At 36.0% G+C, this 14,903-nt stretch overlaps 1 protein-coding gene across 2 annotated transcripts in view; it reads right to left on the bottom strand.

Moving 5' to 3' along the window:
* Positions 1-14,903, bottom strand: part of MATN2 (matrilin 2) — a 74,237-nt gene that overhangs the window by 35,296 nt on the left and 24,038 nt on the right. For both annotated transcript variants that reach the window (XM_062570486.1, XM_062570485.1), the window contains exons 4-6: positions 12,081-12,203; positions 6,923-7,045; positions 10-132 (exon numbers count right to left, since the gene is read on the bottom strand). In XM_062570486.1, coding sequence (XP_062426470.1) covers positions 10-132; positions 6,923-7,045; positions 12,081-12,203 — 369 coding nt within the window. The remainder of the gene's footprint in view (positions 1-9; positions 133-6,922; positions 7,046-12,080; positions 12,204-14,903) is intronic.

Consider the following 14,903-nt stretch of genomic DNA (forward strand, 5'->3'; position numbering starts at 1 on the left):
ACAACTTACTTCTGCAAGTTCTTTTGTCTGGATTTAAAATGAACCCTGGATGGCATCTACAGTAGTAGGAGTCCTCAGTGTTAACACATTCATGCTGGCAACCTTGGTTATCCAAAGCACAGTAGTCTACAACTGGAAAAAAAAAAAAAAGGAGTAACAGATACAATTAGAACACAAAATTAGAACTATTATTATAGAGAGAGACCATGGCATTAGCTATTATAGCTAATAGTAGCTATAAAAGAAGGAAAGCTGACAAACTTTCTGCCCTGAAGAGCCTTTCTGTAACAAGCAGGGCACTTTGAATATCATTTTGTACATCAGGTGAGTCCCAGACTATTTATCTTGCCTTATCACCCACTCTTCAGCTGTCAGGCTGCTTCCAGCTTTTGTAAAACCTTTTCAACATATTTTCTCAGATCTGGAAACCATGCCTCAGTCAGTAGCTCTGTCCACATGTAGACAGTGTTGGCCAGGAAGCAGCAAACTCTGCCTGATTTAGTTCAGTCTTCTGTCTCTCCAACCCTAATCCCAGTCCCAGAATCAGTGGAGGTTTGTTACACCTGATGGCGCTACATTTCCTCAATTTCCTCCCAGCTGTGTTTGGTATCAAAAGGTGCTCCAGTAGCCAGTAACCTGAATACATAGGACACCCATGGCACTGAGGATTGGTATATACATTCAGTCCCTCTGCCTTGCTCCAGAATGATCCTAAATAAAGTAGCTGCAGCTACGGAGCCTGAGAGCATTCTAGCACTGATGTTTTGCTTTTACAATGCATTTGTATGAGAGAAATAGAATATCACAGTCCAGTCACTTATTACATAAACCTACATTTGCAAGACAGATTGCCAAAGAGTAAAAATGTAATACTTCAGAGTTCATTCAGACAAGGAAATTCAAAATAGAAGTGCTAAAGGAGAGAAATGATTCTTTTTTTTATTATTATTTCCCTGCAGCTTAAGTTGTTCCTTCACACAGGAAATCTTATAAGAAATTAAAGACATATAACAAAGTAGGTGTCCTATCCATGAAAAAAAACTGCCTGGCTCATTCTGGGCAAGTTTGCCTGATCCTTTTGGCAGAAGACAGTAATGTGCCCAGCTTCACACAGATGCTTAGTGAAGCATCTTTTCCCTCTTTGCCATTTGAGTAATTGTTTTTACTACTTTATACTGCTGACTCTCTCAAAGTACTTTTAAGCGTCAATAGTTTGCTTTTAATAAAATAATTTTTTTTTCTTCGGTAGCAATATTGCTATTGCTCAGTATTGCTGAGTAGTATTGCCTCAATAAAGGCAGACACTCTGGGGTGCTAAGTCAAGGTCATCCAGTCAGGAAAGCAGATAATTCACTTAGTTACTGTGAACGAGTTTCTTTCAACCTATTAGAATATTGGGGTTGAATCAAGTCAAATTAGACTGCTCACTGGGTACTACAAGACTGTTTTCCTGGCAAGTGTCTTCCTGTTTCCAGACCAAAAAGCTTCATATAAAAACATTTCAAGGACATAATATATCATACATATTATATATAATATGTCATACAGTTAGTCAGCTTTCTTCTTAAATTAATTCTAACCACATGCACATTTTTAAGTGGTTTAAAAGACACTTTAGCAAACAGGTAAGACAAAGAATGTACAATCTCTTCTACCTAGAATCTAACTGGGAAACAACCTGTATGAATCTCTCCATAAAGTCACCTCCTTCTCTGCATGTAAACATGCATTTCTACCACAATAACTGCAGCTGAACAAGGAATGAAAATAAAGTTGAAAAATAACTAAACAGATTTTAGATTTTTTTTGGCCAACATCTGAGCAACTATCACCCTGAACACCTTCAGATCACAGTCTCTTCCAGGGACAGACTGTGCCTTCTTATTTCTATGCATTTGCTAACGTACTGTGGACACAAATGGGGGAATAAATAATCCATATAGTATAATTTTGACAGGCTTGCTTTGCTCCATTTATATTGATTCTGGAGAGCTCTTACTCACAGTAGTAGGTCTTCTGGCCTCCAACAATAATGAGCATATCAATATCACAGAACCTTTTTACTGACATAGTTAAGAAGTGAGAACATTCTCTTGACTGTTGCTTTTGGAGATAAGTATCATTTATTTTTTTTTCAATAATTTTTATATACTAATTCCCCTAATTCCATGAAGACTTAGCCTTGCGGACTTGCACTGATAATCCACCTACAAATACATTTCATTCTTTCAGCTTCCAGTTTCATCTTGGTGGCTTAGAAAGGAAATTTGCCAATGCATTTCAGTCAGCAAGTAAATAAGCTGTTAATGGAATTAAATCTTCCCAGAAAAACTGGGAAGAATTATAAATCTATACTTCCTATATTGAAGCATTGCAACCCTTTACTTGGTACACAGAAAATACACAGTCTGTATAACACCAAAGCAGAATAACGTCTTCCTCATTTTTGTTAACAGTTTTAGAATTTTCATATTTCTATACTGAATTGTGAGATATACAATAGAATGCTAACACTTAGCTATCTCACTGTTTTTAATGTTATTCTATGCTTATTTCAGTAAAAAAAACATTTCTAAATGATGAATTAGTGATATCTTTAGCAAGGAAGCAATGAATTCAGTTGTCACCTCCCCATGTTTGTTCTATCCTGTTTTTCTCATTTAGAATTAGCTGTTAAGTGATGAGAGATATCTTTTATTTCCAGTTTCCAATTCTGCACTCAGGGTGCTTATGTCTCCCTCTCTGATCCATGGTCAGCATGGGTTGCCTTTCTCTTGTATTTTTATTTTACCCCTTTAATGTTTATATAGCTTTTTCAGGCTTAGAAGAATGAAGATAGCTAAATATGAGGGGGAGAAGAAAGCCTAGGGAGAAAGGAGGGCAGAATAAGGAAAGGTATAAGGAGAATGAAAGAACGAACACGGAGGAGGAGTAGAAGAGACTCACAGAAGGCTCTCGAAGTAGCATAAGAACCTAGAAACCAGCTGAAAATGTAGCAGCGCCAGGAGTGCAGACAGATGCCAGCAGCCCAACCAGGGCCAGGAGGAAAGAGCATAAGCCAAACAGCTATGCAGCTGAGATGGAGAGTCTAGTATCAGTGCCAGGAAAGAGAGGACAGCATGTCCAGCAGCACCAGGAAGGTGGGGAGAGTAGGACCAGCACAGGGAGTTCAACATGTGCAGCAGGACCAATAGCTCATGGTGGAGAAATAGTGGGACCACAAGACTTTAACTGACAGGGTTTTGTTCACGTGAAGGACAGAAGTTAGCATGAAAAGCTGATGAAAAGGCTCAGTGACAGTGCTCCGCATGTTTAGTTTGCAATTTCTTTCATGAACTTTTGTGCCACAAACACTTAGATTTACTGGCCATTCAGTGGTCACTTTGAATAGATACATGGTGAACTGCTGGTTGTGAGACTTTACTCAATTATTGCCATTCAGGTTAAAGGGCTGACAAGTGTGTCACATGGGCAGCTACCATTGCCTTTGATCCTTAACTGGAGAACATAGCCTTTCTGAAAAGAGGAAGAGAACCTAACAAACTCACCTCTGAAATGGATGTTTGCACTTTCTCATTTCCTTTTGTTGGCATTAAAATCTTAGATGTCTTAAATCTCTCCGAGATGAATCTTTGTCTCTTTGAGAGACCTGCAAAATATGTATGTCCTACTGAAACTCTCTCCTCATTCTCTGAGTGAAGAGGACAGGATAACCTTAATGAAGTCAACTACTTTTTGCAAAATTATTGTTGTATTCTGATGTCTCTGATATATTTGTGTACCAAGAAGATCTTTCCTCTGATCCTGCCCGTTTCATAATAAATCATTCACAGAAATGAATGGTTTACTAGCTTAAAAGTAATGAAAAGCAAAAGTTATTACTACCGGTTCATTACTGTACATAGTCTAATTTAAAATTTTTCCAGTGGTTCATTTATTGGTTACGACATTTGCAGAAGCTTGACAAATTTCACTGTAGAATATTCCTTGAAAAGTCTCAAGTTGTTCAAACCTGAAAAGTCAATTTGCTCAGACTGACAACTAACAGGATTTGCAGATAAATTAGCATCAAAACTGAAAATTAGCCAGACAATCTTTTTCTGTTCAGGAAATGTCGAGTGACTGAATTCTACATGTGTAAAACATAATTAGTAAACATTGAACCATTCACGTGCATCATTTTGAAATGAAGTTAAATGGTCAAATAAATGGTGCAAAAATAATCGAAAAGTAAAAGTGCTAATATGTTTTAAAATTACAACTAACAGCACCAGTTATTGCAGTGAAATGAAAGCATGAATTCATGCTTTCTGCTAAACTAGGTAGAAACGAATATTAACCAAGTAGAGAGGAAAGGCAGCTAGAAAATAAAAGATATTATAGTGAACCTATGCATGAGCTGGATTTTGAAAATAATTGAGAACAGCTGAGAATATGAAAGCTCTGAATGGCAACAACAGATCTTATAACATAGCTTATATATCCCACTGATGTCTATGAGCATCAGTTGGAAGGTAGAGCAGAATGGTGAAAAATGTGAGGAATTAAAATATGTAAAAATTAAAGATGTATCACACTTCCAAACAGTACTCTGCAGACTTTGCAGAGAAATGGTTAATATGTTAAAAAAAAGGCATAATTGAAAAAAATTTAGTAAATGACATGGAAGTATTTTTAAGTTTTCAGTAAGAAAAATGGACTTTGTATTTATTACAAAGGTTTAGATTTGACATACAAATTGAATCTACAAAAGAATTTCACCAACATTTATTTTTATTCCTACTGCAAGAGAAGGTTGTACAGCCAATAATCAATGAAGACTTGTGGTATGTATTACTGCCAATATAAAAGAAAGTATAGCCCCTGTCCTGGCAAGGTAGAATGTAATTTAAGCTGAGATGCTTCCAGAGAATGTGTAAAATAATACAGGAAATAGCGGATTACATAATCTAGTTACTGTGACCATGAGATGACCTTAATAAATGAAAAACAATTGTTCAACAAAACTGACAATCTCTCAACAGATGGCACTGACGGAACTAGTATCAGAATATATGCATATTTAAATGTATTTTGAAAATATACTGTGAAGTATAGAAAATATCTTTGGCTGTAAAGGACTGTTTAACTTAATAAAGAGAAAATAGTAACAACTGCTGATGGCAGTAAGTATGACTATTGCAAATTCAAATATATGGTAGAAAACAATTACGAATGAAAAAAGCCTGCCAACAGAAGGTATGGATTTTCTGTCTTGTGATATAGTGACACCAAGAGCAGAGAAATACACGATTTATATGAACCCCAGTAAAGGTCACTGGGATTAGCTGATATTATTGGATGAATGTCTATGGAGTGTTAGATGCAGAAATTTCGGATAGAAGATATAATAGGCCTTCTCACCTTAAAAGCTTTCAAAGATCCATTATTAGCTGCATTTTCAAAACAACTAAGCTTCAGAAAACATTCTTAAAATGTTACATTAGTGCCAGGACAAGCAACAGGTACTAAGTATCAAAGCTACACATCATGAAGCATGGAGATGAATGTCCTCTGAAGAGTATGTACATGATCCTCATCTGCATTTGGGTGACACTGAAACCCAATTACTTTCAAATTTACAAAGGCCACAAAAATTGTCCCAGCTATACTGAGGCTAAATTTTGCTGAGAAGTGTAAACACTACTATACTAAGATCATGAGGCTACAAGTAAGGGAAACATTGCTAAACAGTAAGTACAGAGTGAATAATCTTCAAAAATTTATACATTATCCTAAGTCCAAAAACTCTCAGAAGCTCATTTGTATGCATCATGTGAAGCTCCATGCAGAAAGCTCAAGCTCAGTTCCACACAAATGTTATCCATTTTGCATCTCAGAATAGGATTATTCTGCAAAGAATAACTCTGTGATGGTAATAAAAGACAGATTATATTATGTTAAAGATCTCCAGAATGTCAAGAAAAAGTAGGCTGTGGGAAGCAGCTTTTCCTTGTAATAAGAAAAGCGTTGTGGTGGCCTTGTGGTAGGACTTGGGGCCTAGGATTCACTTCCATGGGATTTGAGCATATGTTTGAAATTAAGCATGTATTTAAGTGCCTGCAAAGAATATCTAAGAAATAAAGATTTTTTTTCAAGGACTTGTAGGTTTTTCTCTGATTGGTACCAGATGACAATGTTTTTCTGAAATAGAGCATGTGATAAAAAATCTATGAGAGGGGTAATAGCCTGATGGACCAAAATATTTACTGTGTATAAATGGGAAAAAAAGTAAAGAGTAAGTTACTTATATGTTAATAGAGAGGGAAGTAGGTTTTTTGTTCAAAAATCATTGTACTTTATTTACACACACTCTCTCTTGAGCAGTAGTTCTTAGAACTGAGTTTTTTCTTTGTTGCCCATAGTGCAAATTAAAGGCAAATGGATGGGTTCCTAATGGAGACTACCGTTTCCTTAAAGCCATCTGACTGAGTAGAGTTTGAAAGCTCTCTTGGCATGACCATAAAGCTAAACAAGACATGGCAAGGAATTATCCACTTTCAAGTTCTTCCACACCTAACTTCTGTCTAGAGAGGCAATACCTAGTTTGTCTGCTTTTGTTTGCTTTTTAATAGTAACATATACCATGCAAGTACATTGCTGGCCACTTACATGGATCTGGAATAAAACATCAGGGACTTTGTTTCAAAATAGCAATTTTACTTTCTGAGTGAAATTATTTGTCACAATTTCTTTTCCCTAGACACAATGCATTATGAGAAAAAGCCTAAGAACATGCCAACATATATCCTTCCTCATCGACCATTCATGGGAGAAGAGAGCTTACCGTAATTGTCTACAGCAAAACTGAACATTCATTTATACTGAATTTCTCGTTGTTTTGTGTCAAGAGATAAAAGTGAATTGCTAAGCTCATACTCACCGATACAATTCTTTCCATCCGCAGCAAGCTCATATCCTTCATAGCACTGACAGACATAAGATCCAGGCGTGTTCACACAAATCTGCTCACAGGCATGTTTTTCCACAGCACAAAGATCCTGAGCTACAAAACATAATTGCGTGAATATGATTTTTTTTGACCTTCTATATTGCACACCTAGACTATGGATTGAAAATAAGTTTCAGGAAGCCATGAAGAGCTCTTCAGAGATTAGCTCATTTTAACATAGAAATGTCAAATGATGAAACTTTTATGCCAGGAAGAATGACCACTCAAAGCTTAGGAGCTCATTTCTTTACCTAGTGGCAGTGACTATTACTGGGGCCCAGCAGACTTGCTTAACTGCATCTTTCTCTAAAAAAGGTTTGGAGGGAATTCTTCATTTTTTTTTTCAATTAAATAATTCTTGTAGTCATTTTTTAAAATTTTGTGATAAAAAAAGACTGAAGATGAGGATAGAAAAGGAAAGACAACGAACCCAGGGGATCAAAAGTCTTAGGGATCTTTAATTTTTGAGTTCTATATTTTTTCAGTTTTGTGCAAATCACCATAGCAAGTTCTCACCCCTCCCCCCAATACATTTTATTAGAAAAAATACAACAAATGAGGTCAGTCCTCATGAAGCACATTTGGCTTTCTTTCCTATAGACTAAAGCTATCTGAGAACCCCAAGTTTCCCCAGCAAAATCTCTGCAAAGCAGAGTGTTTCGTGTGTTCAAGATCAGACCTAAAGTCTGCTCAACAAGTAATTACCATTTACAGCTACAAAAAAAGGCTTTTGGAGCAGATTTGAGGAAATTGGCCATGAAAATATGCATTTTCTTTTATAGCTGTCTGCTTCACATCAAATGGCATGATGAACAGCATAAACAGTCCTTTAACTCTCTTGTTCCAGTATAAACACCCACAAATAGATAATTTTTTAGCTTGTTTCAGCCACATTTGTTTTTTGTACTACATTGTGTATTAATGTAAGATTTGAAACTATCTAAAGAAGGATCTAAGTGATTAAGTTAAACAAACATACAGAGTACAAAATACATGATTACATAACAACCATTGCCTGACAAAAGCCACTCATCCTTACAAAAGTTTAATCAGAAAACGCTCTACAAGATATTAACCTCTTCCAAGATAAAATATGATTTGGAAAACACATTGAAAGAAACAAATCTAATTGTTTGCCTGCTCAAAATGACAAGTATTGAAGTAGAAACAATTACAGTCCAAGCACAAGGTCATCTGTGCAAGTGCAAGTGTAGGGTGCAAGTGCAACTTCCCATATGTAAAACAAGCAGCACAACCTTCAGCTCTGCTCATTTTTGGCAAAGCCAGCTTTGGACACCACGCTTCCAAAGAGCTGTGAAAAACTGCAGAAAATCCAGATGAAAGCCATATGAACAGGCAGAGATAGAGCAAGATGAGGAAAAATCAAAATAACTGGGCTTGTTTAGTTTACAGAGGAGAAAACTGAGGGGAAACATGATAATGGACTTCAACTACACAGCTGCTATAAAAAAGATGGGAATAAATTGTTCTTTCTGTTTATTCTTAATAAAGTGAGAAGTAACATGGTTGGACTATAACAGAGGACACAATCTAGCATAAGGAAATTTTTTGTGGGATAGTGAAGACAGCCAAACTCTGGCAAGGCTCACCTGGAGAAGTAATGGAACCCCTCTCACTGGAGAATTTTAAGTACAAGTTAGAAAAATATCTGCAAGGGCTGATCTAAACGTAGTTGACCCTGTCTTGGGGAAAAATTAAGATCTTCACAGCCTTGTTTTTTCATGATTCAGAGAATCATGAACTAAGAATGGGACAAAGGTTTCCCAGTGAGATGCTCTTAGACCTTACAGGTATACTGATGAAGTGCACTGAATACTCTGAATAAACAAGTAAGATTTAGCACTTACATATTTCTAGTACTTTTGACCATTGAGGTATGTTAAAAATATCCACTTGAACCTTTACATTTTTCTAGGCACCTATTCTGTAATTTAAAAATAAAAATAAAAATAATGTATATGTAAACATGTCCATCTGAGTTCTTAGCCTTCTCAGAAGCATGAGAATCATTGTCTAATTATATATTATATTTAATGTCTAAATAGCTAACCTTCAGAGATCTTCTCTGGAGCTAAGATGGTCAAGTTACTTTTTGCCAATAATTAATTTGGGAAATTCAGCTTTTAATAAACATGTAAAAATATTTATTTAACCTCTAAAATCATTGTTTGGCCACATATAAAGTGGGTGAAAAGAGCAATAGTAGGTTTTCATCCTTTGCACATATGTGAAAACTTCTTAATTAAATAATTGTAAGAAAGTAAGAATAAATGTAAGAATATTTTAAGTTGGTCAAAAGAATATCTTTTCCTGGTCTTGCCCTGAAAGACAGCTGAGTTGCCTTTGTTCACGTGGAGAGCAACCTATATGATAGATTTTCTTCCTTTAATGCAAAGAAATTATTTTTGCAGAAATAGTAGTATACTGAAATGTATTAAGGAACAAAACCATCATCAATTCAGATGCACCCTTTTCCACCTGGAGCAAAGTTGCTAATTCATGCTGACTGATGCCATTTGGTTAAGGGCTTTTAGCAATTGAATATTGATCTGCTGTACTCTCACAACATAAAAAATGGTGCAGAAGAAAGAAAGTATAACTTCAGATGCACACTTCTTTTCCCCTGCACTATTTAAAAAGTGCTAAAATGTAGAGAAACTATTTTTTTGTGAAAGAGCTTACAAATCCATCTGAAACTTATAAAAATACATCTGTTTTATGTCAATCATGTATTGCACTAAACATAAACATGATGAAAATTTATTTTAGAAGGAAGTGAGGAACATGTTGTCTCTGTGCACTTATGAAAATCAGCAGTCAGCAAAAGTGATTAATATGGTCACAAGCTATAGGCATTTTTACCACTATTTCTTCCCTTTACCTCCAGAAATAAACTGTCCAATTTGTGCAAGTTTGGACACCTTCTCTCATGAATTCTGTTAGCTCTCTGGAAAGTTTTTAGATATCATAGTTTGAGCTGGTATAAGCTACTACCATGTCATCTCCCTCCTTTACCAATGATTTGCACTTTCCTGGTCCTTTATGGACAGTTTGATGGCTTTTGATACTAGTTCTCCAGTGTTAATTGTTAGAATTAGTTCATAGTTTAGTGAGGTAGAAAAAGGTCCATTAGAAGTGGGTGAGAACACATTGTATGACTCATTTCTCTTCTGTATTTAGCTGACTGAAACCTAGTATCTTCTGATGGATGATCAAAGCAAATATACAGTCATGTAAGACAAGTATATCAGAGAAGTGCATGAAACTAATGTAAGGCTGAGTCATAGCTGAAAAACAGAGAAAAAATGCAGCAATGGCTTTAAAAAATGGTACAGAAGCAACACATTAAGGGCTACTGTACATGTGCCCCAAGCAGGAAAACTGTACACAATTCCAAAACTGTCTTGCGAAATTCAGCTGTAATTTGAAGCACTGCAGTGCCCAAAAGCTGAGCTATCGGCTAACAAAAATTATGGAAACATAACACACTAAAAAAGGCAAAGATAAAATAAAGGAAGAATTCTAACATTTTTAATTTAAAATTTATCTGGTTTGAAGTTACTTACAACAAAATTAAATTGTCAAAAATGATTTCAGGGGTGAGGAACAGGAAAATGTGAGAGAGTATGAACTCAACTGAGTTCCAAGAAAGTGAAATTTTGAATTTCAAATAATTTCCAGAAAGTTAAAAGGAGAAGAATTCTTCTATAAAAGTTCTTTACTATATGAAAATGAAGAACATGAGAAGTGTTTAGAATACAGTTTTCAAGGATATTGATGTTCAAAATGAGAAGCATTTTAAAAGAGGCACAATGAAAAAAATAGGTTCAAGTATTACTGAAATGTAATTATATAGTTGGAGGCCTCATCTGGGGTCCAGCGCTGACGTACTTTTGTTCCCCCTATTTGTACCCCTATTTACTGAGGCTTTCACGGAAACCATGTGTCCTCTGCACATGTAAGAACTCCAATCCCCAAGTGACAGAGGACTCTCAGATACAGAGGTGATCTCCCTCTTTTAGTGGTTGTTAAATAGTTGACGGAATATGTAGCAGCAAGCGACAGAGACTAAGAGTCCTCTAATCCTAGGCTACCTGCTTGTTTTAAGATGCTCTCCTGAGATACGGAACGTGCGAATTCAAAACCTGCAGAGTAAGGCAAGGATTTGAGCCGGGGTCCTTCACCTCATTTCTAAGTAATCTGCCGCAAGGGGAACATCCGATGCTCTCACCAAGACTGTCTCCTCCATTTTTCTGAAGAGCTGTTTTCCAAAAATTTGCTTCTGGCTAAAGTCATTTTGGCAAATTTGGCCTGAATTTGTGAAGTGTCTAAGGATAACAGAGTGCGATTTTATCCAAGCACATTTACAACAAGTAATTAGCAATAATACCATACACGTTTTGTTAAAATAATGGTGGACACAAAAATAAAGACGGCATACTTATTTAATGTAGTCTGCTGTTAATAGGAAGCAAGATAAAACAGAAAAAAGAAATGCTGCTTATAAAGATCACAACTTAACTCCAGTACAGTTTACTATTACAAACTATTATTAAAGTCATGCCTTTTAAAGAAGGAAATGAATGCAATAAACAAGACTTTTGAAACTGTTCACTGAAAGGTTGCAAGTCCTTATACTTCAAGCAGAGGTTAGAAAAATTTTCTGAGTGGCAAGTTATTTCACGGTTGTCTAGTATGGGGTTTATCGCACCTATCTAGTACTGGTTGCTATGCATGTCACAAGATAAAAGCAGTGATTGTTTGGTTGTTGCTTCATTCTTGAATGTATTACACCACTAAAATCCAAATACAATTTTATCTAGTTATAGTTCTGCATAGATCCAGGTATAAAAATTAACTTTATGTCTTTTAGAAAGGTTTTTGAGAACTTTTTCATTTATAAATAACAAGAGAAAGACATACAACTTCACCTTTTCAAATTCTTTGTTATGATCAGCATTAATTATATACTGAGCTCAGTCCTCTTTATGAACCAACTGAAAAGATATGCAATGCATGCACATTTTGTGGGTTTGAGAGAGAAAAGAAGTTAAAAAAGATCACATACTGCTGCAAGTCTTCTGGTCAGCATTCAGAATGTATCCTTGTTTACATCTGCATATGTAGGAGCCGGGGGTGTTTATACAGAAGTGATCACAGTGATGCTCAACTATACTGCACATATGGGGCACTGAAAGAAGAAAGGTAAAAGTTTATTAATTGCTAGGATTACTGGTCAGAACTAAATAAAAAAAATGTTTTAGAAAACTTTACTGAAGTCTCCTAGAAATTCTAAATTAAATTCCAGCAGTCAAGACAAAAAAGGAAGTTTAAGCCTATAAATGTTAATCTTTAACATATGCCTAACAACGGTATAAACATAGATATTTTCTATCTGGTTGACACTGCTGGTGTATTTTTGGACATGGAATTGCATGTGGAATGGTGGTGTATATACAACATAAAGATTTACAGTAGAGTATCTGGAAACACTAGTTACTTGGTGGTTCCAAGAACACAATGAAACAAAGCTACCACATCCAAATTTTGACAACAAATGGACTTTATATTTAAACTGTTCTAAGGAACATTTAATTTTTTGAATAAAGAAAATAATCCCACAGCACAATAATAAAGTGCAATGACTAGAAAATGTTTTGATGAAGAATCTTGTTTGCTTATTTAATAACACCGAGAAATACATGCACAATACGGTGAGGTAATGCTCAGTAAATGGGAGCTGAGCATTGCTATACTTCAGAATATAACTCTTCTGAGTTTATTTTTTTAACTCTCTCCATTTTCTGTCTCCCATAGCATGTAGTAAATGCAACAGAAGAGACATGAGGAAAGAAAAGGATTAGTGGACCAGCTCTTTCGTATTCATTGCTGATTTATTTTTTCCAGAACGGTACTTATTTGAGAATTGAGAAATTTCCCTGATATTTTCTTTCTACTGGAGCATTGCTTATAAATCATTTCTATAATATATATGTGAATTCCTTCTTAGAGAGCACCATATAGAAAAAAATATATTTTGTTCAATTAAGAACTAAGGATTGATATGGTCCTTATTGTCCCAGGTTGTCGAACCTCAAATTTATGGAATAGATATTCAATAGTAATCTTCTTCTAACAGATACAACAGAAGCCTGTAAATAACTTAACACATGGTATGTGGTACTTCTGAAAAAAATTGTGCTTTTGAAACACGTACTACATGTCTAGTCTTTTGAATAGCTATCAGAGTTATGCATTCATTACTAGTAAACAAACCACCCAAATTCCCAAATCTCTCAATCATCCTTTTAGAACTGATCATTTTCTGTCATACTAAAACTGCCCAAGAAGTTTTGTTTATGTGAATACAGATCTGCTGGCATCTCTTGTCTTCTCCTTTCATGTTTCTGTGGTTCTGAAAATGAAGTTCATGATCTCTGATAATTTCTAAACACAAATTTCCTCCTGGCTATTTTTCACTAGCTTTCAACATCAGGTGTAGTTTATTATAACCAAAGGAGCACTTTTAAATACATCTCTTCCATCCATTTAAATGAATCATTAGTACTCTGGTCATTAGTCAGATCTCTGCAACGAAAGAGGCTGTTGTCTATATGACATCTCCACAGCTGTTGCACAAGGCGTTCGGTGGACAAGGCCAGGGACAGAAGTAATAGAAAGGGTGATCTCTTAATTAAGGAATTTGAATGTGAGCTTGCGAATTGGATTTAATTCCTGCCTATGTCACAAGTCCTTATGTGATTCTGTACAAGTCAATAACATCAATATCTTCACATCCACTGTGCTCAGCTAGAGACACCAGAATCTGAGTTTGCAGGAATGCAGGGCTCTCAGCTGCAAGTGAATGGAATGCAATGCTATATTAATGCTACATTTCTTAAAAAATGATAAATATTCCAGAAGATTAGACCATCGAGTCAATTAGATGCATTGAGTCAAATATCTAACATTAGTGGGTGATCTTGATAGTTTCAACCTTGTTTCTGTGCCTCCATTCCTCCAACATAAAACAGGGATAACGCCACTATCAAAGGACAATGACAAAAACTTTATTTGCTACTGATTGCTCCATCCCAACTTCCATATCTTTCCCACTCTTCTTCTATTCAGTCTCTACCTGCTTTTCCGGATTCTGTCCTCATTTCTGTTTCTCCTCTGAGTTCTCATTCCTGGTCTCATTCCCCATGCCTCTGATTTGCCAGGATACTTCCTCCTTTAGCAATTACCTTGCTAATTGGTAATAAAGAGATAAAAAGGGATCCCCTGGCCTCCACTACTGTGTCTGGCATCCCTGAATCTTTAGCAACCAGAGGCTGCAACTGTAGGGAAAGTCTGTCTTAGCAGGGAATGAATCATATGCAGTTCCAATGGATTCTTTGAGAATTTAGCTGCCAAATGCAGGGGAATCTCTGCTACGCATAGGTAAATAGAGGCTAATTATGTTTACTTGTTATTTTCTCCAAGTTTTCTCTTTATCGCTTGGCCAGAATTTGCTGTCGTCTTAATGGGAACCACAAAGGCACGTTCCCCAGACACACGGGCAATTCAGACACAAAGGCAACTCAGGAGTCAAGTTCTTTTTCCAGAACATGAAGTCTAGCAGACTGGGTCTCAGGAGACTTAACTATAAGGATGCCTTGAATTGCTTTAGGGAAAAAATAAGATACTTCTATGTTTAGTTCAGTAACAGCTTTATTCCTCTGTGCCCCCACTGGGGAGAACTTTAAAAGACTGATCAGATATCCTGAGAAAAATCTAGGTGCTTTGGGAGGAGCGACTACGAGATGTTTAGATGCTCTCTTGAAATTCAGTAAGCTGCATGCTGTTTCAGAGTCCAGATGCAACAAAACATTAATGATCCTATCTGCCA

This window comes from Rhea pennata, chromosome 2 (genome assembly GCF_028389875.1).
Source record: "Rhea pennata isolate bPtePen1 chromosome 2, bPtePen1.pri, whole genome shotgun sequence".
NCBI lineage: Eukaryota > Metazoa > Chordata > Aves > Rheiformes > Rheidae > Rhea > Rhea pennata.